Source organism: Stenella coeruleoalba (genome assembly GCF_951394435.1).
Source record: "Stenella coeruleoalba genome assembly, chromosome: 14".
In the NCBI taxonomy this organism is placed as follows: Eukaryota; Metazoa; Chordata; class Mammalia; order Artiodactyla; family Delphinidae; genus Stenella; species Stenella coeruleoalba.
In genome coordinates this window covers 61,452,765-61,476,433 of record NC_137160.1, presented here as the reverse complement: position 1 = coordinate 61,476,433, position 23,669 = coordinate 61,452,765, and the positions used below count along the sequence as shown (strand labels likewise).

Here is a 23,669-nt window from a genome sequence, read left to right as displayed (position 1 = left end):
CCCTGGTCTGGGAAGATCCCACATGCCACAGAGCAACTAAGCCCGTGAACCACAACTACTGAGCCTGCACTCTAGAGCCTGCGAGCCACAACTAGTGAGTCCGTGTGCCACAACTACTGAAGCCCGCGTGCCTAGAGCCCGTGCTCCGCAACAAGAGAAGCCACCACAATGAGAAGCCCGCGCACCGCAACAAAAAGTAGCCCCTGCTCGCCACAACTAGAGAAAGCCCGCGCGCAGCAACAAAGACACAGCCAAAAAATAAAAATAAATTTATTTAAAAAAAGAGAAAAGGTCTACAAACAATAAATGCTGGAGAGGGTGGGGAGAAAAGGGGACTCTCTTACACTGCTGGTGGTAACGTAAATTGGTGCAGCCACTATGGAAAACAGTAGGGAGGTTCCTCAAAAAAACTAAAAATAGAGTTGCCATATGATCCAGCAATTCCACTCCTGGGCACATACTCATTCAAAACTATAATTCTAAAAGATACATGCAGGGACTTCTCTGGTGGTCCAGTGGTTAAGAATCAGCACTTCCATTGCAGGGGCACAGGTTCAATCCCTGGTTGGGGAACTAAGATCCTGCATGCCACATGGCACAGCCAAAAAAAAAAAAATTAAATTAAAATTAAAGATACATGCACCCCTATGTTCATAGCAGCGCTATTTACAATAGTCAAGACATGGAAACATAGAGAAATACAAATCCACAATGAGGTATCACCTCACATCAGTCAGAATGGCCATCATCAAAAAATATACAAACAATAAATGCTGGAGAGGGTGTGGAGAAAAGGGAACCCTCCTGCACTGCTGGTGGGAATGTAAACTGATACAGTCACTATGGAGAACAGTATGGAGTTTCCTTAAAAAACTAAAAATAGAACTACCATATGACCCAGCAATCCCACTACTGGGCATATACCCTAAAAAAACCATAATTCAAAAAGATACAGGTACTGCAATGTACATTGCAGCACTATATACAATAGCCAGGCCATGGAACCAACCTAAATGTCCATCAACAGATGAATGGATAAAGAAGATGTGGCACATATATACAATGGAATATTACTCAGCCAACAAAAGGAATGAAATTGAGTTATTTCTAATGAGGTGGATGGACCTAGAGTCTGTCATACAGAGTGAAGTAAGTCAGAAAGAGAAAAATACCGCATGCTAACACACATATATGGAACCTGAAAAAACAGTAATGATGAACCTAGTGGAAGGGCAGGAATAAAAATGCAGACGTAGAGAACAGACTTGAGGTCACAGGGCGGGAAGTGGAAGCTGGGACGAAGTGAGAGAGTAGCACTGACATATATACACTACCAAATGTAAAATGGATGGCTAGTGGGAAGCTGCTGCACAGCACAGGGAGATCAGCTCGGTGCTTTGTCACCACTTAGAGGGGTGGGATAGGGAGGGTGGGAGGGAGGCTCAAGAGGGAGGGGACATGGGGATATATGTATACATATAGCTGAATCACTTTGTTGTACAACAGCAACTAACACAACATTGTAAAGCAGTTATACTCCAATAAAGATATTTTTTAATTAAATAAATACTTTTAAAATTTTATTTTAAAAATAAAATAAATAAAAGTAAAAACATAGTATCATATCACACACACACAAACCTAAATGTCCATTGACAGATGAATGGATAAAGAAGATGGGATATACACACACACACACACGCATATAAATATATATAAATAATATGATATCACTTATATGTAGAATATAAAATATGATACAGGGACTTCCCTGGTGGTGCAGTGGTCAAGAATCTGGCTGCAAGGTACACGGGTTCGAGCCCTGGTCCCGGAAGATCCCACGTGCCGCAGAGCAACTAAGCCCGTGCGCCACAACTACTGAGCCTGCGCTCTTTTCTTTGTCCAGCCTTAACCAGTGCTGCACCTGCTTACACCCATTCTTGGAGGACCCTAGCTGATTCACTGAAGAACTCCAGGGACTAAATTTCTCCTTCGACTTCACTTAGAAGGACCTGAATGTTGCCATTTCCCACTGTTGCACCCCTGAGGAAAAGACCTACATTTGGGCAGAGGCTCAAGCATATGCTGATGGATTACACACTGCCCCACCCAATCATTATCCTGTGGGCATGATGGCGGTACCACTGATTGATCCCAATTGGGAGTATCAGCCAGGCTAAACTGGTATCCCTAAAAGAGACCACATGATCCTTTGCCTCATTGAAGGGATGAAACTATACATAATTAAACCTGTCATTTATGGTAAGGTTAAAGAGATCACTCAAGGTCAGGACAAAAATCCAGCCCTATTTCAGGCCAGGCTGGTAGATGCCCTCTAAAAGTATATGACTGTTGACCCAAACACTTTTTGAGGGACACATCGTACTTGCAATCCATTTCATTAGCTTGTCAGCCCCCAACATCTGTCAAAAGCTTGCCATGGGGCCCCCAAACCCCTTGCAACCTTACTGATACGGCCTTCAGTTTCTTTAACAGCAGAGACCAGGCTGAGGAGGAAAGAAAGGAACAGCATGACTTAAGGGACCATTAGCAAGCCAAGCTTCTGGCAGCCATCATAGCAGGACCTAACTCACCTCCTGGTCACCCCAAAGGCACTCCCAGAAGCCCCCCGCCAGGTAAAGGAGCCTGTTTTAACTATGGGAGCCCCAAACACTGGAGCAAGGAATGCCCAGAAAACAGGTTCCAGCCTCCACCCAAGACACCATGCCCACTCTGTAAGAAGATGGGCCACTGGAGAAGGGAATGCCCTCAGCTCCAAAGGGAGTGGGGAAATTGCCCCTTGCCAGTCATGGCAGTGGTTGATTGATGGGACCTGGGACCTCCCAAGAAGAAAGTCATTATCACATGGGAGGAACCACAGGTGACCACTGACATGGCAGGTTGTCCAGTTTCTACTAGACATAGGAGCCACTTACTCTGTCCTGACTTCTCACGCTAGGCTCCTTGCCCCCAAAACCTGCTCTATTGTTGGGGGAGAAGGAAGGCCAAAATGAAAACATTTCACCACCCCTCTAACTTGCAGCTGGGGAAAGACTCTTATAACTCACAAGTTTCTGGTCATGCCTGAATGCCCCAGCCCATTATTAGGAAGAGATTTCATTCTTCTAAATCTTTCTCTCCCTGAGTAAGTGACTCTTACTGTCCCTGAAAACCAAAACCAAGACCTATTTTTGGCTAGACTATGCATTATACAAGACATGGACAGTCCAGCTCAAAATATTTCCCCAGTAATTAAAGAACTCATACAGCCACAGGTCTGGGACCAGGAAATCTAATGACAGGCAAAGATTGCCACTCCTGTGAAAATCACCTTAAAGGAGGCTAATAACTTCCCTTCCAAGCATCAATATCCCACAAAACCAGAGGCTTGATGAGGCCTCCAATCCCTGATCTCAAAATTCATCAAATAGGGGCTTTTGTTGCCATGCCAATCTCCTTGTAATACTCCAATCCTACATGTTCTCAAACCAAATGGGGAATGTACAATGATCCAAGATCTTCGAATCATAAAAGAAGCTGTCATGAGCCACAACTACTGAGCCCGCGAGCCACAACTACTGAAGCCCGTGTGCCACAATTACTGAAGCCCACATGCCTAGAGATTGTGTTCCACAACAAAGAGAAGCCACCACAATGAGAAGCCCGCTCACCACAATGAAGAGTAGTCCCCGCTTGCCGCAACTTGAGAAAGCCCGCATGCAGCAATGAAGACCCAATGCAGCCAAAAACAAAATAAATAAAATTTAAAAAATAATACATTTTAGGGTTTCCCTGGTGGCACAGTGGTTGAGTGTCCGCCTGCCGATGCAGGGGACACATGTTCGTGCCCCGGTCTGGGAGGATCCCACATGCCGCGGAGTGGCTGGGCCCGTGAGCCATGGCCGCTGAGCCTGCGCGTCCAGAGCCTGTGCTCCGCAACAGGAGAGGCCACAACGGTGAGAGGCCCGCATACTGAAGAAAAATAATAATAATAATAATAAATTTTTTAAATAAATAAAAAATAAAAATTCCCTATGAACAAAAGTCGAGGACCAGATGGTTTCACAGGTGAATTCTACCAAACATACAAAGAACAACTTATACAGATCCTTCTCAAACTCTTCCAAAAACTGAACAGAAAGGAACACTCCCAAAGACATTCTATGAAGCCACCATCACCCTGATACCAAAACCACACAAAAGATACTAAAAGATACCACCAAAAAGGAAAATCACAGGTCAATATCTTTGATGAATACAGATGCAAAAATTCTCAAAAAAAAAATATTAGCAAACTGAGTCCAACAACACATAAAGATCATACACCATGACCAAGCTGGTCACAAGGATGGCTCAACACATGCAAATCAATCAATGTGATACACCATATCAACAAAAGAAAAGACAAAAACAACAATCATCTCAATAGATGCAGGAAAAGCATTCAATAAAATTCCACATCCATTCATAATAAAAACCCTTTTGAAAGTAGGTATAGAGAGAACATATCTCAACATAATAAAAGCTATTTATGATGAACCAATGGCCAATATAATACTCAACAGTGAAAAGCTGAAAGCCTTCCTGCTAAAATCTGGAACAAGACAAGGATGCCCACTCTTACCTCTTCTATTCAACACAGTACTGGAAGTTTTAGCCACAGCAATCAGAAAAGAAAAAGAAATAAAAGGTATTCAAATGGTAGGGAAGAGGTAAAATTGTCATTATATGCAGATGACATGATAATATACAGAGAAAACCCTAAAGAGTCCACACAAAAACTACTAGAACTGATAAACGAATAGAACAAGGTAGCAGGATACAAGATTAACACACAGAAATCGAATGCATTTCTTTACACCAACAATGAAATATCAGAAAGGGAATATAATAAAATGGTACCTCTTAAAATCACACCCCCAAAAATAAAATATTTAGGAATAAACCTGACCAAGGAGTTGAAAGACATATGCTGAGAACTAAAAAACATTAATAAAGGAAATTGAAGATGATTCTTCAACTAAGCGTTTGCATGCCGCAACCAAGCATGCCACAATTAAGGAACCCGCGTGCCGTGGCGAAGATTCCACATGATTCAGGTGAGACCCGGCACAGCCAAAGTAAATAAATAAATAAATATATATATATATATATATATTTTTGAAAAATGCTGGAGAGGGTGTGGAGAAAAGGGAACCCTCTTACACTGTTAGTTGGAATGTAAGTTGGTGCAGCCACTGTGGAAAATAGTATGGAGGTTCCTCAGAAAACTAAAAATAGAATTACCATATGATCCAGGAATTCCACTCCTGGGCATATATTCAGACAAAACTATAATTCAAAAAGATACATGCGGGACTTCCCTGATGGTGCAGTGGTTAAGAATCCTCCTGCTAATGCAGGGGACTCGGGTTTGAGCCCTGGTCCGGGAATACTCCACATGCTGCGGAGCAACTAAGCCCATGTGTCAAAACTACTGAGCCTGCGTCTAGCGCCCACGAGCCACAGCTACTGAAGCCCACGTGCCTAGAGCCTGTGCTCCGCAACAAAAGAAGCCACTGCAATGAGAAGCCTGCACACGGCAATGAAGAGTGGCCTTCACTCGCTGCAACTAGAGAAAGCCCGCGCACAGCAATGAAGACCTTATGCAGCCAAAAATAAATTTATTCAAAAAAAAGATACGTGCACCCCTATGTTTATAGCAGCACTCACTATTCATGATAGCCAAGACATGGAAACAACCTGAATGTCCATCGACAGATGAATGGATAAAGATGTGGCACTTACATACAATGGAATAGTACTCAGCCATAAAAATGAACGAAATAATGCCATTTGCAGCAATATAGATGCAACTAGAGATTATCATACTAAGTGAAGTCAGTCAGAAAGAGAAATACAAATACCATATGATATCACTTATATGTGGAATCTAAAATATGACACAAACCTTTCTATGAAACAGAAACAGAATCACGGACATAGAGAACAGACTGGTGGTTGCCAAGGGGGATGGGGTTGGGGGAGAGAAGGAGTGGGAGGTTGGGGTTAGCAGATGTAAGCTTTTTTTTTTTTCTTTTTTTTTATGCAGTACGTGGGCCTCTCACTATCGTGGCCTCTCCTGTTGCGGAGCACAGGCTCCGGACGCGCAGGCTCAGCGGCCATGGCTCACAGGCCCAGCCGCTCCACGGCATGTGGGATCTTCCCGGACCGGGGCACGAACCCGTGTCCCCTGCATCAGCAGGTGGACTCTCAACCACTGCGCCACCAGGGAAGCCCAGATGTAAGCTTTTATATATAGAATGGATAAACAACAAGGTCCTACTGAATAGCACAGAGAACTATACTCAATATCTATGATAAACCATAATGGAAAAGAATATAAAATAGAAGAATGTATATGTATGTGTGTGTGTGTATACATATATATATATGTATATACACTGAGAATCACTTTGCTGTACAGTAATTAAGACATTGTAAATCAACTACAATAAAAAAAATTCTACCAAAAAAAAAATTGGTAATGGAAACTGAAAATGATTCAAAGAAATGGAAAGAATCCCATGCTCTTAGAAGAATTGATATTGTTAAAATGGCCATACTACCCAAAGCAATCTACAGATTTAATGTGATCCCTATCAAATAACCCCTGACATTTTTCACAGAACTAGAACAAATAATCCTAAAATTTATATGGAATCATAAAAGACCCAAACTGCCAAAGCAATCCTGAGGAAAAAGAACAAAGCAGGAGGCATAACCCTCCCAAACTTCAGACAATACTACAAGGCTACAGTAATCAAAACAGAGTGATACTGGCACAAAAACAGACATATGGATCAATGGAACAGAATAGAGAGTCCAGAAATAAACCCACACACCTATGGTCAATTAATCTTTGACAAAGGAGGCAAGAATATCCAATGGGAAAAAGACAGTCTCTTCAGCAAGTGGTGTTGGGAAAGTTGGACAGTCACATGCAAATCAATGAAGTTAGAATACACCAGGCACAAAAATAAACTCAAAATGGATTAAAGACTTAAACATAAGACATGACAACATAAAACTCCTAGAAGAGAACATAGGCAAAACATTCTGACATAAATCATACAGATGTTTTCTTAGGTCTCCCAAAGCAATACAAATAAAAGCAGAAATAAACAAATGGGACGGAATCAAACTTAAAAGCTTTTGCGCAGCAAAGGAAAACATAAACAAAATGAAAAGATAACCTACAGACTGGCAGAAAATGTTTGCAAATGATGTGATTAACCAGGGCTTAATTTCCAAAATATACAAACAGCTCATACAATTCAATAACAGAAACAAACAACCCAAACAAAAAATGGGCAGAAGATCTAAATAGACATTTCTCCAAAGAAGACATACAGAAGGCCAATAGGCACATGAAAAGATGCTCATCATTACTAATTATTAGAGAAATGCAAATCAAAACTACAATGAGGTACCACCTCACACCAGTCAGAATGGCCATCATCAAAAAGTGTACAAATAATAAATGCTGGAGAGGGTGTGGGGAAAAGGGAACCCTCTTATGCTGTTGGTGGGAATGTAAATTGGTGCAGTCACTATGGAAAACAGTAGGGAGGCTCCTCAGAAAACTAAAAATAGAGTAGCCATATGATCCAGCAATCCCACTCCTGGGCATATATCTGGACTAAACTATAATTCAAAAAGATACATGCACCCCTATGTTTATAGCAGCACTATTCACAACAGCCAAGACACGGGAACAACCTAAATGTCCATCAACAGATGAATGGATAATAAAGTCGATGTGATACACACACACACACACACACACACACACACGTATACACACACACAATGCAATACTACTCAGCCATAAAAAAAGAATGAAATAATACCATTTGCAGCAACATGGATGGACCTAGATATTATTCTACTAAGCGAAGTAAGTCAGAAAGAAAAAGACAAATACCGTATGATATCACTTATATGTGGAATCTCAAATATGACAAGAATTAACATATCTATGAAACAGAAACATACACACAGATATAGAGAAGAGACCTGTGGCTGCCAAGTGGGGGGGGAGTGTGGGAGGGAAGGGTTGGGAGTCTGGGATTAGCAGACGCAAACTATTATATATACAATGGATAAACAACAAGGTCCTACTGTATAACACAGGGAACTATATTCAATATCCTATGATAAACCATAATGGAAAAGAATATGAAAAAGAATGTATATATGTGTATAACTGAGTCACTTTGCTGTACAGCAGAAATACAACATTGTAAATCAACTACACTTCAATAAAATTCAAAAAGCAAAAACCAAAAAACACCTTCAGCTCAGGCCACCTTACTCCCTCATAATCAACCCCCAGCCCACTTTGTTGTCACCCCTGTACACAATCAAGGAAATAGAGTGGGTCTGAACTAGGGGATACCAAGAAGGTCCCAATGGCTGTGGATTAAGGAACAAACAATAATGCTGTCCACAGCATTACAATGGAATATTTAAAAATCATTCTATGACTTCTCTCATCTGGGGTGGGATGCTTTGACTAGCCTGGTGGAAAAAGTCTTCTCTGGCATGGGCCTTTCTCAGACTAGCCTAGAGGTCACAGAGGTCTGTAATATATGTTACTATAATAACCCAGGAGGAAAACTAAGGCCTCCACCTCTCCTCCAGCCCATCCAAAGAAGAGGAGAACTGGCAAATAGACTTTACCCAGATGCCATCCTCCCAGGGATATAAATACCTTCTGGTCTTTATTGACACTTTTACCAGATGGGTGGAAGCCTTCAACTAAGACCAAGAGAGCTCAGGGGGTAATAAAGGCATTACTAAAGGAAATAATTCCTCTGTTTGGACTTCCACGGTCTTTACAAAGTGATAACGGTCCCTCTTTTGTGGCTAGGGTTACCCAACAAACCTCTACTGCCCTAGGCATTTGCTACCACCTCCATGCTGCCTGGAGGCCTCAACCATCAGGGAAGGTGGAAAAGGGCAAATCAAACTTTAAAAAGAATCCTGGCTAAACTTTGTCAAGAGATATTAGAACCTTGGACAAAGTTTTTACCTATAGCCCTCTTGAGAATCAGGGGGGCACCTAAAACAGGGCTAGGGATCAGCCTGTCTGAAATGACTTATGGTAGGCCCTTTTTATCCTCTGACATTTTGGTGGATACTGAAACCAGTGAGCTTATTAAGTACCTAATTAATCTGGGACTGGTCCAAAAGGCAATTTCAGAATATGGAAATCAGGCCCCCAACCAGGAAACTGACCCCATTCATGTTCAGCTGGGAGATTTTGTCCTCCTAAAAACATGGAGAGAAGGGTCCCCCTCTGACCAATTACTGCCCAAGTGGAGGGGCCCTTACTAGGTCCTTCTCAGTACCCCTATTGCAGTTAAATTACAAGGGGTCAACAGTTGGGTTCACCTGTCCCAAATCAAGCCAGTTCCTCTTAAGTCCAAACAGGACCCTGGCTATGAACAGGAAGACACCTCCAACTGGACCTGTGAGCCCACCAAAGGCCTTAGGCTCCTATTTAAAAACCAAGAAGTTGAATATATACTCAAAGGACAGACATCATTGGCAGATAAGTAAAATGATTTGGTGGATTGGACTCGCACTCACCATTTTTGCTATTATTCTCTTACTTACATTTTACCAGTTCACTTAACCACCCCTGCCAGGGAAGAACTCCTCTGTCCATGCTGGGTTTAAAGAAGACTGTTCACTTTTAGCTTGCCACCGCCACCATGAAGCCATTATTAACCCTAAAATTTCTCTCCCTCCTGTGGAAATCTGCACAAGGGGGATGGAGCAGCAACTCCATAGTACAAATTTCCTCCACCATAGGAAAAAATGAAAATCTTACTAACTGCTGGGTCTGCCACGCCAACCCCCATGAGGTCCCGGGGTGGCCCATCTTCTACCCAGCCTCGGTCAATACCTCCCTCTATACTCTTAACCAGTCCAATTGGTCTTGGGACCCACCCACAGAAGAGCTTCTCTCCACGGTCAATTGGACATGCTTTAACCTGTCCTCAGTCATTTGCATTAACTTGACTGAAAGAGCTCAGCCTTTTCCTAAAACCCACAGGGATCATATCTTCAAACTTTCAACACTGCATGATCTGAAAGCCATCTTTAGGTGTAGGACACAACCCATATGTTGAAGGTCTATTCAAAGATACAAATGCGAAAGGGGGACACCTGAAGTGACCTCAACAGAGCTAGATGAGACACAGAATTCCACCCATTGGATATGTCTGGCATCTCTGGGATCCCGGGAGTCCACGACCTACCCCCATTTTGGAAACTGGAAAGGGGGCACTCTACCTCCTCCGTTCACAAAATATAACGTGACTGCCTCACATGAAGAGGAACCTCTTCCCCCATATAAGACCCACTTGCCTGAGGTGGGGATCCGAGGAGGGCCACTTAGCCCCAGCTGCACCTGCTCAACGAATCCCAACCTCACCTGGCAGAGCCAGCTTCTTCAGGAAAACAGATCCCAGACATGGCTATGTGCTCCAAGGGGACACCTCATAATTTGTGGCCACCCAAAAGGAAGGCTGCAGGGTCCTATCTATGTGAGTCCCCTCTGAGCCATGGGCTACCAATGCATACATAAAAGATTAACCATGGGATCCTACACACTCGCCTTTTTAGCCCCTGGGGTAATATCCATATATAATATCTCCATTCCCCATCCCTGGCTCCAGCGTGCGACTGGCCTCCTCCTGGCAGGAATTGGAGCTGCTATTGGCTTGGTGGTCCCACAGGGAGGCTTTGCATACCACAAGGCAACGCTTCGCTTTGTAACCTGTCAGTTACTCTACCTACTCTGGCCAGGAGCACGGGGAATGCACTCTCCAGACTCTCAACCTCCCTTAACTCCCTAGCAAATGTGGTGATGGTAAAAGACTGGCCTTGGGTTATCTCCTAACTTAGAAGGGAGGGGTATGCACAATAATCAATAAAACGTGTTGCACCTACATCGACGCCACTGGCCAGATGGAAGAAGATATCCAAAAGGTATATAAACAGGCTCAATGGCTATACATTTTTGGAAAGGGTAACCCCAGCGCCAAATCCACTGGGACTGTAGTCAGAGGGGTATTACATACCCCTGGTTCCTACCCCTACTTGGACCTCTGATCGCAATAGTATTTTTACTGATTTTTGGACCCTGCCTTTTTAACCTGCGCGTTAAGTTTCTTTCCTCCAGATTACAACAGTTTCACCTGCAGATGATGGTACGCCAGGGATTTCAACCCAGCCCACATGAAGATGGGGACTATAAACATCACCTGGAAAGGGTTGCAGCCTCCCACTCCCCACTCTCCATCCCTGCTTCTGCCAATGACCCCGATACCCCTATCTCTGACAGATGGCAAGGTGGTCTGGACCCCACAGGTAGGGACAATGCCCCTGCTTGGCTTGAAGCAGCTTCAGAAGACGAACCATCGACCCTTTGACCCTTAAAAGGTTTTAAGGGTCCAAACTCCTTGAGTGGGCCAGTGTTAGAGCAGGCAGTTAGCCAGATAAGAACAGAGAAGGGAGGCATGGGAGTCTGACAGGAAACCATACATCTTGTGACCACAGGGGTCCTAGAGGCAAACAAGAAAGGCAGGAACCTCCAGCGTAGTCGGAAAGTAACCTTCTGCTCACTATTCCCTCATTACAACATAATTAACACTGTGACCGGGGCAGTACCCATCCTGCACCTGAGGCCACGACAGACCTGAAAAGACCAAAGAGGACCAAAACTCCCCCGTCCTTGGGGAGGCGGAGAAGGGAAATAAGATCGAGAGAAGTCTCCCCTGAGTCTCGCCCTGTAATGAATATTCTTCCCAGCTGTTTCCGCGCCCCATATAACCAACTCGTGGTAGGAAACTCAGGGCAGCTGCTCACTCAGCAGCCCGCTCTCCCTGCCGACAGCGTGCGGTCGCTCAGTAAACCCTCGCTTCGCCTCCGTGTGGGGCTCTGAATTCTGTGAGGAAACAAGAACCTACCCTCCGGTGACACAGCCAGGCGGGCAGAAGTTGACCCGTGAACTCAGTTCCCCCTTCTCCGTTCTTTGGCCACTGAATAAAGCCTGTGCTGTGTGGATCTCAGCTACTGTCACGTTCGCCTACTCGAACCCGAACCGGAAAAGAACCCTCCCTCCTCCCCCCAGGCAGAGCCCACACGACTTAACCGGCCACAGTATCTCACACATTTTCCCTCGTTTCCCGCTACTCCACCTCGGCTGGGAGCACAAGTCCCTCTCACTGCTGAGAGACTGATGGCCGCGCATTTTCACCTGCTGTGGGTCCGGTTCCTGACGGCCGCCCTGGCTCCTCCAGGGCCTAGGACGGTGCCTGCCACGGACAAGGCCCCACTGAATAGGCTCTCAAGCAAGTATGTGACGAGGGACCTACCGAGACAGGTGTCCGAAGGGTCGAAGACGGCCTCCGCCCTGAGGGAGAGGGCCACCCGGCGGAGCCCCAGCGTCCTCAGCGGGTCCGCCCCGCGCTCTAGCCCGTGCAGCGCCAAGACTAGCCCCCCGGCCCGAGCCCCGCCCTCCTCCCTCTGAGCTCTTCCCCTCAAGCCCCGCCCCACCCTCTGAGCTCCTCCCTCAGGCCCCGCCTCGCCATCTGAGCTCCTCCCCTCAGGCCCCACCTCCGCCCTGACCCTGAACGCTACGGAGGCGGGGCCGCGGCCCTGCCCGAGGGCACGCCGCCGTGCGGCTGACGTCAGCGCGCCAGGGCGGGGCGGGGCGCGAGCAGACGCAGAAGAGCGTGGGGTGGCTGGCGAGCAGTCCAGTGGCCTCAGCTCCGAGAGTGCACGGCCGTTTGCGGCCGATCGCTCGTCAGCGCCCGGCCCGAGGCACGCGCCGGCGGCCATGGCGCACCGGTGCCTGCTGCTGTGGGGCCGGGGCGCCTGCCGGCCCCGCGGGCTGCCCCCGATGCTCGTGCCTGGCGGCCGCGCGGGCCCCACCGAACGGCTCTGCCTGCGGACGGTGAGTCCGGTGCCCCTGGCCCGCTTCCGGCCGGCGACCCGCTTCCGGCCCGGCGCCGGGAGTCAAGGTCACGGGCCCTGCTCTCGCCGTGGGTCCCCGGCCCGGTTGGAGACGGACCTCGGAGCGGCGGGGCTGCCCTGGGCCCGGGAGGCCTGCGGAGCGGAGCGCGTCGGGAGCCGGCGGCGAGGGCTCGGGGGTGGGGCTGTCGCCGCCCGGCGGACACGACGCCTAATAACCGGGGTCGTTAACGGTGTCCCCCCCAGAGGAGCTCTGCTTTGCCGTCGTCAGGGCCGGGCTCCCAGAGCCGATGTCGGCTGTGCCCGCGGCGGACCCGCCTCGCGCAGGTTGACCATGACCGCGCACGGAGCCCCGGGGGTGGTGGGCGAGGCCTGGGGTCAGTCGCCAGATGCCCTGGAGGAAGTGTTCTCAGTCTTTCCACAGAAAGGGCAGTGATACACCTGCATTCCTGATGTTTCCTCCTCCGAGACCCCTTGCCAGCCAGGGTTATTCGTCTTAGTCTCTTACTCAGAATGGCTGTGCACTAGGCCTTTTTTCCGTTTCTTGCATTACATCCATTTCCCCGTCTTACCTTCCTCGGTTCCTCTTTTGTCCCTTGTGAATATTGGACTCAGACATGTAATAAGCAGGTAGGGATGTGCCTTGTGAGTTTGCAGGGTTTTTTGTCAGGAATCTTATCTAAAAGGCCTTTCTTTCGAGTGGCACTATAGTTTCCGTGAATCTTCGATGCTGAGGTGTAAGGAAGTCTCCTGCTTGTGTAGGTCGGTGCCACATATTCCCTGGTACTGCCCTGAAGATCTGGGTGGGGACGCCAGGTAGTGACTGTAATGACAGTAATGACTCTGCTACCTGCAAGGGATGCTGAGAGGACAGATTTTCCTCTGCGTTTGTGCATCTGTTAAAAGTCTGTTCTCACAGTGAGGTTCCTGGGGAAAAGATTTTGATGTGTGGTCTCAGGTATAATCCTCAAAGGATTGAAACTGATGCTTCACAACTAAAAAGTACTCACATCATCAGACATAAAACCTAATTCTCTAAATTGGGGGCTTCTGTACTTAAATTTTGCAAATTCATAATCTTTTATATGTATTATTCTTTGAATGGGCTTAGATTAGATAGAGGAAAAAAATTTAATTGATGGTTCTTTTGTAGAAAATAATCTCATTATTAAATACAGTCACGGGGGTTATTGCTAGAGGTATTCCAGGTCAGTGCAATTTGAAGAGAGCCTAAAGGGGGCTGATTTTTCAGCAAGCTAATAATGTTTATGGAGCACATACCGTGTACCCATTTCTGTACTTTATTGTGATACAAAGACTTGCTTAATATGGTGTTAATAAAGAACCCTTGCTCTCAAGTAGCTTTCAGAATGATTGGAAATGATAATGTAAACCTGGGTATTGCCACACAATTTTAAAGGTGCTTTTCCGTATATTATCACATTTGACCCTCACAGTAGTATCCCTGGGCATTCGTCGTTTTCTCCCACTGCAGGTACATGACTGTGAGTCTCCTAATATCATGAGATATGTTGAAGATCATCATGCAAAAAATCAGATTTCCAGCTTAACCAAAATTAAAAGTTTTGACACTGTTTGCCTGGTGAACTGTGAGTCTTTCAAATTCCAGGCTAGGTGCCACTTCCCTGTGACATGCCTAGGTCCCTTAAACATGTACCCACTTCCTTCTCTGTGCCACCTCTGTACCTTTCTACTTAAGGTTTTGTATTGTTGCACGTGCGGTACCGTCCTGTAATTGATTTGTTCCCAGGACTCTTCCTTACTCTTCCGAGTTTCTTCGAGGCAGCACTGGTTCTGGTCCCCCTGTGGGCTCCCCACTGCTTGGCAGCACCTGGCCTGGAGCAGATATTCAGTGACTTGTTGCCCTGTCCAGCTTGGATAACAGGTCTTTTCAATCCACACCCGTAATGGATTTGGCATTGGAAAATATTGATTCACATATGACACACTCTTATCCATTATCAGTGGTTATTTCTTGGGCCAAGTGTTCCCAGCCGTCAGGGAGGGCCCAACATAACAGAAGCTCCAAGTTCTCTCAGACCAGCATTGCTGTCTACCAAGAACCGTATCAGTGTTTCTGTCCTACTTTGCTATTAATTGTGTAATAATTTGGAATTAAATCAGCTCATTCTTTTTTGGTTTTTAGTTGATTATTTAATCCAGATACCATAAAATCCACCGTTTTCAAGTGTACTGTTGGGTGGTTTTTAGTATATTCATAAGTTTGTGCAACCATTACCATTATCTAATTCCAGAACATTTTCATCACTCAAAAAGAAGCCCTATAACCAGTAGCAGTCACGCCCCATTTCTCCCCAACCATTCCTCCAGCCCCAGGCAACTACTAATCTACAGTCTCTGTGGATTTGCCTATTTTGGACATTTCATATAAATGGAATCATGTAATATGTGACCTTTTGTGTCTGGTTTCTTTAACTTAGCATAATGTTTTCAAGGTTTCATGGTAGCATGTATCAGTACTTCATTCCTTTTTTATGGCTGAATAAAATTCCATTGTGTGCATATACCACGTTTTTGTCTGTTCATCATCAGTTGATGGACATTTGGGTTGTTTCCACTTTTTGGCTATTATGAATAATGCTACTATGAACATTCATGTACAAGGTATTGTGTGGACGTCTGTTTTCAATTTTCTTGAGTAGGAGTGGATTTGCTGGATCATGTGGTAACTGAACTCTACGTTTAACATTTTGAGAATGCCAAACTTTCCCAAAGTGGCTGTACCCGTCACCCCAGCAGTGCACAAGGGTTCCAATTTCTGCAGATCCTCACCAACACTTGTTATTGTCTCTCTTTTTTATTATGGCCACACTTGTGGATGTGAAGTGATTTTATATGGTTTTGTGGTATTTTATTTTTCTCATCAGACCATAAAGGAGGCAAGTTAGGATGGATACTAATGCGGATGAACTTCACTTTAAACATTCTCACCTGTATGTAAAAGCTTGTCCTAAAAAATGGTGGTGAATTTTCACTTTTCAGAAGGATAGAATTACTTGAACTTTTCCACTGCCAAATTTAGATATAGCCCCTCAGTGGACCTTGCCGTTGATTGCTTTTAATTGTGCACCTACATTTAATAAGGAGCTTGTTCAGTTTGTTTACATTATACTCTGACTTATATAGGTAGTGTTTACAAACAATTTTTAGCAACATGTTATTTAAAGCAGAGATATATCTGTAAAGGGACTTGTCAGGATGACAGTATATCAAATACCTTTAGCAAATGTTACTAGTACAAGGACTATCAGTGACATTGGACCATAACTTTCTTGTCTTTGAACACAGATAAATTTTGTATTGTGTTCACAAGCAGCATTGTTCTGTAATTTCAGGTAAATGACCTTGTAGTGTGATAGACCCTGCAAGTGAGGCAGCCGATGTTCCATGTCGGAGTTTGCCTTTTGAATGCTGCAAATTAAGTAAACAATGCCAGAGTGAATGTGTTGGTAGAGAATCGTAATCGGGCTGCAGCTCTTAATTAGGTATGATTTGAAGTACTCTCGTTTTCTGGGCGAAGTGTGTATCTCCTAGTTCTTGCTGGACTAGAGCGGCCCAGGGCTGGACAACCCTAGTCCTCCCTCGGTGGGGGGGCCGTTCTATGCTAGTCTGTAACTGCCTGTTGAAGGGAGAAGCATTTCATCCACTTGGTGGTATTAGGAAATGAAGCTCTTTTCATTCTTACTTTGATGTAACCTTCATGCTTTTATTTATATGTTGTGTTGCAGCTTTATCGATATGCTACAACTGAAGCAAAAACCAGCGGAAGTTCTCTTCTGACAGATGTGATTGCTGCTTATCAGAGATTCTGTTCTCGGCCTCCAAAAGGTAAACATTCAGATGTGACTGTGACGGTGGACAGTCTTGTGACAGAGACTCGCTGTCAGCGGGTGTTGACAGGGCAGGTGCAGAGGCGTTGTTTCAGTTGATTCCTAAGTCATGTCTCCTCTTACAACCCACCCCACCTCCTCCTGTGTGATTGCAGTGATGACAGTGTGTCACCTTCAAATGTGGCACCTTTGTCGGTAATGAGGTGGGCAGGCCAGTGAGACCTTTTCCTCTGACTCCTCGGGGTTGTGAGCTGTATTATCTAGACTTTGATTTACTCCCTACACAAGCAATGTTAAACTTCTGGCTTGTGCTTTTTAGTGATGAATCAGCTGCTTTAAAAACAAAGAGCACGGGCTTCCCTGGTGGCGCAGTGGTTGAGAATCTGCCTGCCAATGCAGGGGACACGGGTTCGAGCCCTGCTCTGGGAGGATCCCACATGCCGCGGAGCAACTAGGCCCGTGAGCCACAACTACTGAGCCTGCGCGTCTGGAGCCTATGCTCCGCAACAAGAGAGGCCGCGATAATGAGAGGCCCGCACACCACGATGAAGAGTGGACCCCACTTGCCACAACTAGAGAAAGCCCTCGCACAGAAACGAAGACCCAACACAGCAAAAATTAATTAATTAATTAATAAACTCCTACCCCCAACATCTTCTTTAAAAAACAAAACAAAACAAAGAGCACGTACACAAAACTTGATGAATTTTAGTTTGAGGGTATGTATTTTTTTCCTTTTCTAACAGGATTTGAAAAATACTTTCCCAATGGGAAAAATGGAAAAAAAGCTAGTGAACCTAAAGAAGTTATGGGAGAAAAAAAAGGTACCTTTTCAAAAGATTATATTTGAACTTACTGTTTTCCCCTAATATATGATGTTGCTGATAGTTTTCACTGAACAAAGAAAATCTTAAGTCAGTCCTGAAACTGTAGTCTAGGAGCACATATAAAATTCTGTTTCATTTTATCTTAATTTTCTGCTCATATTTCTTGTCATTTTTCAAATTGAATTAATTGGAGGTTACCTTAGAGATATTGGCTGGTCAGTATCAGTCATATCTAACTGCATATTTAGTAAGTACATTTGGCACATGTTATCAATACATGCAATTTACTTGACGTGTATTGTGAGTGCAGTGTTTTTCAAGTTGTTCCTCAGAGGCTTATCTTCCCTTAGCGACTCAGAGAGGGTTTGTCAGAGCCAGCGGCTTGGGGGCCTGTGTGTGTGCCAGGCCCTGCTCCCCTTTCACGTGTGGTAGCACTTAGCACAGTGCCCGGCACGTGCTGGCATTCAGCTGGCATCGTTTCCTTCTAGGGAAATATAAGGAAAAATAAAATACAGCCTTTGTTTTTAAGTGAACTTGGGTCTCGGAGGGACAAATACATGCTAAGAGAATGTGGATCATGAAAGCCAGGCCAGAGCCGAGGAAGGACCAGTGCTGTGTGGGCTGATGGAGCGCTGGTGACCGGGCGACTTCCTGTTGACCTTGGTTTGGGGCTGATTAATGGTGATTGGTCCACTTTTTAAATATAACCTATTGGGTACCTTTTGCATATATGTTACTTTGTCCTGGAGTACATGGGACATCGTTCAACAACTTTAGAAATGTGCCTCCTCTTTATTTCCCAGGCCTGGGCCTCTTAGGGGTGGGCTTGCCTCTCTGAGACCCTGCCTTACTTGAGATAGGGGTGCGGGAGCTCCCTGTGTGCATCTCGGAGGGGTGAGCACGACAGGAAGCCCAGGCCATGAGGCCCTGCAGGTGACTGGGTGCTGAGGCCTCCTGGCCTGCACAGTGAGGGGGTGGCTTCCCAGGAGTTGAAGATGTCAGAACAGTATTTGTGGGTCTTTGAAAGGATGGAGAAGTGGGGGGAAGGGAGAGTATTAGTGACTGTATTAGTTTCCTAGGGCTGCCAGAACAAAGTTCCATAACTGGGTGTCAGAAGCAACAGTATGTCTCTCAGTTCTGGAGGCTGGATGTCCAAGATCAGTGTGTCGGCAGGCGGCAGGGTTGTTTTCTTCTGAGGGTCGTGAGGGAAAGGTCTGTTCCAGGCCTTCTCCTGGGCTTGTAGACTGCCATCTTCTGCCTGGGTCTCTTCATATCGCCTTTTTTCTGTGCATGTCTGTGTCCAAATGTCCCCTTTTTATAAGAACATTAATCATATTGGATTAGGACTCACCCATGTGACCTCATTTCAACTTGTGTATTTTGGTGAAGACCCTAAGATCACTGGGGAGTAGGACTCCAGCAAATGAGTTTGGAGGACACAGTTCAACTCATGACAGTGACTAATTTCAGATTCTTACCAACAGATTTTATGGGGATGAAGTGGGTTTGTTGTTGGTAGTGGTGGTTTTGTTTTTGGCCAGTTATCAAAATCATGTCTTTCCTGCAGAAGAAACTGTTAACAGTGTTCACGTCAGGGCTTGGGGCAGGGCAGGGGCACCTACTTTTTACCTTCAGGTGGGAACTCAGGAGTGTGCTCATGTGCACTCAGATCCCAGCTCTGTCACTTGCTCACTGTCACTGAGCACTTCACCAGGTGATCAGCAGGCATGTCAGCCCCTTTCTTATCTGTAAGATGGGCAGAGTCATGTGTCTACTGGTCATTGGGTAAGTGTGCAGCTCGTGAGACTGTGCGTGTGAAGCGCCAGGAGCCTCCCTGAGGGCTACCCCTCTCTCTCTTAGTCTCAGGCTTCCTCATAGCACTTTGTTCAGTAACTGATCAGTTGCCATGTGTTTTGCAATAAAACTTTATTAAACGGTATTAATGAAAACATTGCTGAGAGATAGGAAATCCTGCCATGCCACTGTACACACTCTCTGTCTGTGAACAGAACTGAAGCCAGCGGCTGCCCCGCGTCCTTCTGGAGGAGGAGTTGGTGGTGGTGGAAAACGAGGTGGGAAGAAAGACGATTCTCACTGGTGGTCCAGGTTCCAGAAGGTTTGATTCCACACTGTGTGGTTGACGTTGGGGCTCTGGGGTGGCATTCATGGCATTGGAAGGGATTTGCATCCAGCACAGTGTAGACCGTGTTGTTACATTGCATGCTTCACAGAAATGTCTCCTTTCTTGCCCAGGGTGACATTCCATGGGATGACAAGGAATTCAGGATGTACTTTCTCTGGACCGCCCTGTTTTGGGGAGGAGTACTGTTTTACTTCCTGTTCAAGAGCTCCGGGAGAGAAATCACATGGAAGGACTTTGTCAATAACTATCTTTCCAAAGGAGTAGTGAGTATTGTGTGGGCCTGCAGGCTGCAGGGGTTCAAAGGGTGGGGTTCCGATGAGGCCAATAAAATGATAAACAGCCACCAAGTTAGCCAGGCTTGTTCGCCATCAAGTCCCGTGTTGGATTTTTCTAATGCTGGAAAGTACTGCAACCAAGGAACCTGTTTGTTTTGACCCAGCAGTCCCCAAATTTACCACGAACTCCTTTTATTTCTTTTCATGCTAGAGCCTCGCTTTGGAGCCACTGCTCCTGACTGTTGCTCTGGCGTCCCTGTCTGTTCCCATCATTCCTCTTGTGCCCTCGGGTGCCTCTCCTCCCTGCACCTTTCCCAGCCTCTCCCAGCTCCTTTACACCTTCACTGCTTGTAATGTCCTGTGGGCCTGGAAGGTGAATAGGTGAATAGGTGACTCAGTGTTCACAGTGAGAGCCATGGGCTCTGAGTGAAGGCCTGGGCATGAGCTCTGTGCCCCCGGGCTGGGTCTTTGCCCAGTGAGACCCTGTTTCAGCTCATTTAAGATGCTGTGGATTGTAAGGCACATGTTATTTTACATGTTACTAAGAAAGATTGAGTGAGCCACCAGTGAAACTATGTAATACCATCAGTTGTCAACATGCATCAGCAGTGTCTGAGAGGTTAAAATACGAAAAATAACCATCTTAGAATTGATGAAGTAAAGTGATAGTAAGAGAACAAGCATTAGGCCTGCTCTGTAACCTTGGGGAAATGATTTAAGCTCTCAATACTGGATTTTTCATCAATGAAATGAATAAAATAAAAATATTAATACTTATAAAATATAAAGAATCTAAAATTATTTTTAAAGTTTGTACAGTAAGGTGAGGATGGAAAAAATGGAAACGATTATCTACTCAGATTTTTGAAGCAAGTGAGGCTCTCACATGTGTGATTCCCAGGTGTCGTGAGGAGCCTGCTTTCTAAGAAGTGATTCCTGTCCTTCGAGTGTGGGGACAGGTCCTGGCTCTGTAGCCACTTCTCCTCCTGACCCGCTGGTTCTCTGCAGTCAGTCTACCGTTGCCCCAGCAGTTTTATGTGGGATAGAGTTCTCTAGTCAGTCCTTTCCAGATGGTGAGCCCCCATTCTGGTTCCTCCTGGAACCTTGCAGGGCTCCCTCACTTCGCATATTGGGCTCGTACCTTCCAGACTTCCTGCCAGAGCAGACTTGACAGCAGCAGGAAACAGGCCCCCCCGAAAGTGCTCCACTCCACAGCAGCCAGAGGCCTCGGGGTGAGGTGTGCAAGCGATCTTTAGAACCCTGTGTAGTTAGGAGCTTGCAGGAAAATCAAGTTTAAACCATTTTATACCCTAGAGGGGCAGAAATTTAAAAGTCTTTTAATAGCAAGTGAGGACAGTAGTGTTTTGGAGAGCGATTTTGCCCTACAGCCTAGCTGGACTCTGTTTATCTACAGGTACGTATCCCAGGGAAGTTCTTGAAGATGTGTCCAGATGGTATACACAGGAATGTTCACAGCAGCATTGTTTGTGATGGGGGAGCGTTTGAAACAGTCTGAATGTCTGTGAACAGGAGAATGGACCAATAACTTGGGGTGTACTTATAAAATGGGGTACCCTGCAGAACTGACATGTCAGCAAGGAAAGACCTTACAAATACAAGGACAGAAGAAAAAGAAAGTTGTAGAAAAGTACATGCCAGATGAGACCATTTTTAAAGTTTAAAAACAGGCAGAAGTGAGTGTCTGTTTAGGGTTGGGTCTCTGTGGCCTGGGACCAAGCCCTGCTTTGGGGTGGCCAGCACCCACTGCAGAGAACGGCCACCTCTGGGTGACTGGGGGCTTCAGCAGTGTTTGTGATGTTTTCTTTCTCAAGCTGGAGTGGGGAACACGGGGAGTCCTTACGTTATCTTCTTTCTTTACTTTATATTCTTTTGTGTGTCTGAAATACAGGCATTTCAGATGAGCTTAAAAGAATATCTCAAGTCTTTGTGTAAATTTATGTTTGAATATTTAACTGCTTAAAATTCCAGGTAGACAGACTGGAAGTCGTCAACAAGCGTTTTGTTCGAGTGACTTTTACACCAGGAAAAACTCCTGTTGATGGGGTAAATGATTTTATTAATTGATGTGAATTAGCTGTAAATTAACTTTTCAGATGTAAAACTGAAAAGCAAGCATTCCCTCACATTGCGGTAGCCATGTACACTGGCCGCGTCGGAACTGGGCAGCGCAGCAACCAGGATCCTTACTAACAGTGAGGATGTGAACGTTGTGTCCGTAATGTGTGCAGGGGCTGGGCAGTGGTTTTGGGTTTGGTTTGGTTTGGTGATCACGTTGGCTATTCATTTAGAAACCAGTGTGTGAAATCTAGTTTTCAGTATTCCAGTATCTATGATTTTTCAAGACGGAGAAAACAGTTGTTTGATTAAGAAAAAAAATGTTAAAATCTGAATTGCTTATGTCTTAAGACAACTTTTGTCAAATCAGTTTAAGAAGCATTCTGGTCATATCTCTCCCAATTGTTTTGTGATGTTATATTATTTTAATTTCCATTTCTGTTCTTATTTAAAAAAAAACATTTGTATTTCTTGTCCAACCAGTTTGAAATGTGTTCCAGAGACCCCAGAGTGGGTTGAGGGGATTATGGGGGGGAGGGGGGAGGAGGCAGATGAGATTCCCAGGTGATTCCCAGCCCTCCTGGACCCGACCCCCAGGCCCACTCCTAGCCCCTGGGCATCCTGCGACCTTACAGCTCCCCTAGGGCCAGCCCTCTTCCAGGCTGCATCCCTTCTATCTCAGGATGCCTTCGCTTCACCATTTCGTCATCATCCTGCCTGGATGGGGCAACATTTAAGGAAAACGAGAACTGTTGGTGATCATGTCTCTGATAACGTATCAATAAATATAAGAATATCTGTAACGTCATAGGACTTTCGTATTTCAGTCACTGTTAGGAAAGTTGTTTGAATTGTATTAATCCCCCCCCACTCTCTTTATCTTATGATGAAATGTTCATTAATAACCATGCTACTTTTTTTTTTTCTCAGAACTGTTCCTCAGACTTTTAGTGCTGGGAATTAAATTGGCACTCCCTTTCAAGAGGACAGTTTGGCAGTGTATTTATCAGCAGTTTTGAAAGTACGCATACACCCAGTAATTTTGCTTCAGTAATAATCCTAGGGAAATAATTAGGGATGCATGTAAAGGTGTCTGTGCAAGGATGTACTCCAAAACATTGTTTATAGGGCAAAAAATTAGAACCATATAAACAGGCCCATTAGGCCCCTGGTCAGCAGTAGCGGCTCCTCACGTCCCTCTTTAATCGCCTGCTGGGGCTCGGCTCTCAGTAGGGCTTGCTCCTCCCTGGGGAGCAGTTTTTACACTTAGTACTGGCATGCACGAGCGTTTTCGTATTGAAATTAGTACCATCGTATTTTAAATTACTTTGTATCACTCCTTTATATTACAGTTAAGGTTTTATGTTGATTTCTTTTCAAAATTGTGCGTATTTCAAGATTGTAAAAGGGGTATTTTGAAACCTTGAGAAAACAACATCAAAATTGC

General features: G+C 45.3%; 2 protein-coding genes across 3 annotated transcripts in view; one reads left to right on the top strand and one right to left on the bottom strand.

Annotated features, from left to right (window-relative positions):
• PRELID3A (PRELI domain containing 3A) overlaps positions 1 to 12,551 on the bottom strand; it is a 101,081-nt gene extending 88,530 nt beyond the window's left edge. Inside the window, exon 1 of the mRNA XM_079943544.1 lies at positions 12,432 to 12,551. The gene's annotated coding sequence lies outside the window, so the exon portion shown is untranslated. The remainder of the gene's footprint in view (positions 1 to 12,431) is intronic.
• Positions 12,552 to 12,789: 238 nt separating this feature from the next.
• Positions 12,790 to 23,669, top strand: part of AFG3L2 (AFG3 like matrix AAA peptidase subunit 2) — a 28,270-nt gene continuing 17,390 nt past the window's right edge. Inside the window, exons 1-6 of one of the 2 annotated variants that reach the window (XM_079942168.1) lie at positions 12,790 to 13,012; positions 16,800 to 16,899; positions 17,648 to 17,725; positions 19,738 to 19,844; positions 19,982 to 20,134; positions 22,136 to 22,210. In XM_079942168.1, the coding sequence (XP_079798294.1) occupies positions 12,896 to 13,012; positions 16,800 to 16,899; positions 17,648 to 17,725; positions 19,738 to 19,844; positions 19,982 to 20,134; positions 22,136 to 22,210 (630 nt within the window). In that variant the 5' untranslated portion in view covers positions 12,790 to 12,895. Of the gene's footprint in view, positions 13,013 to 16,799; positions 16,900 to 17,647; positions 17,726 to 19,735; positions 19,845 to 19,981; positions 20,135 to 22,135; positions 22,211 to 23,669 lie in introns of those variants that run through there. The other variant, XM_079942169.1, reaches the window with a different exon arrangement.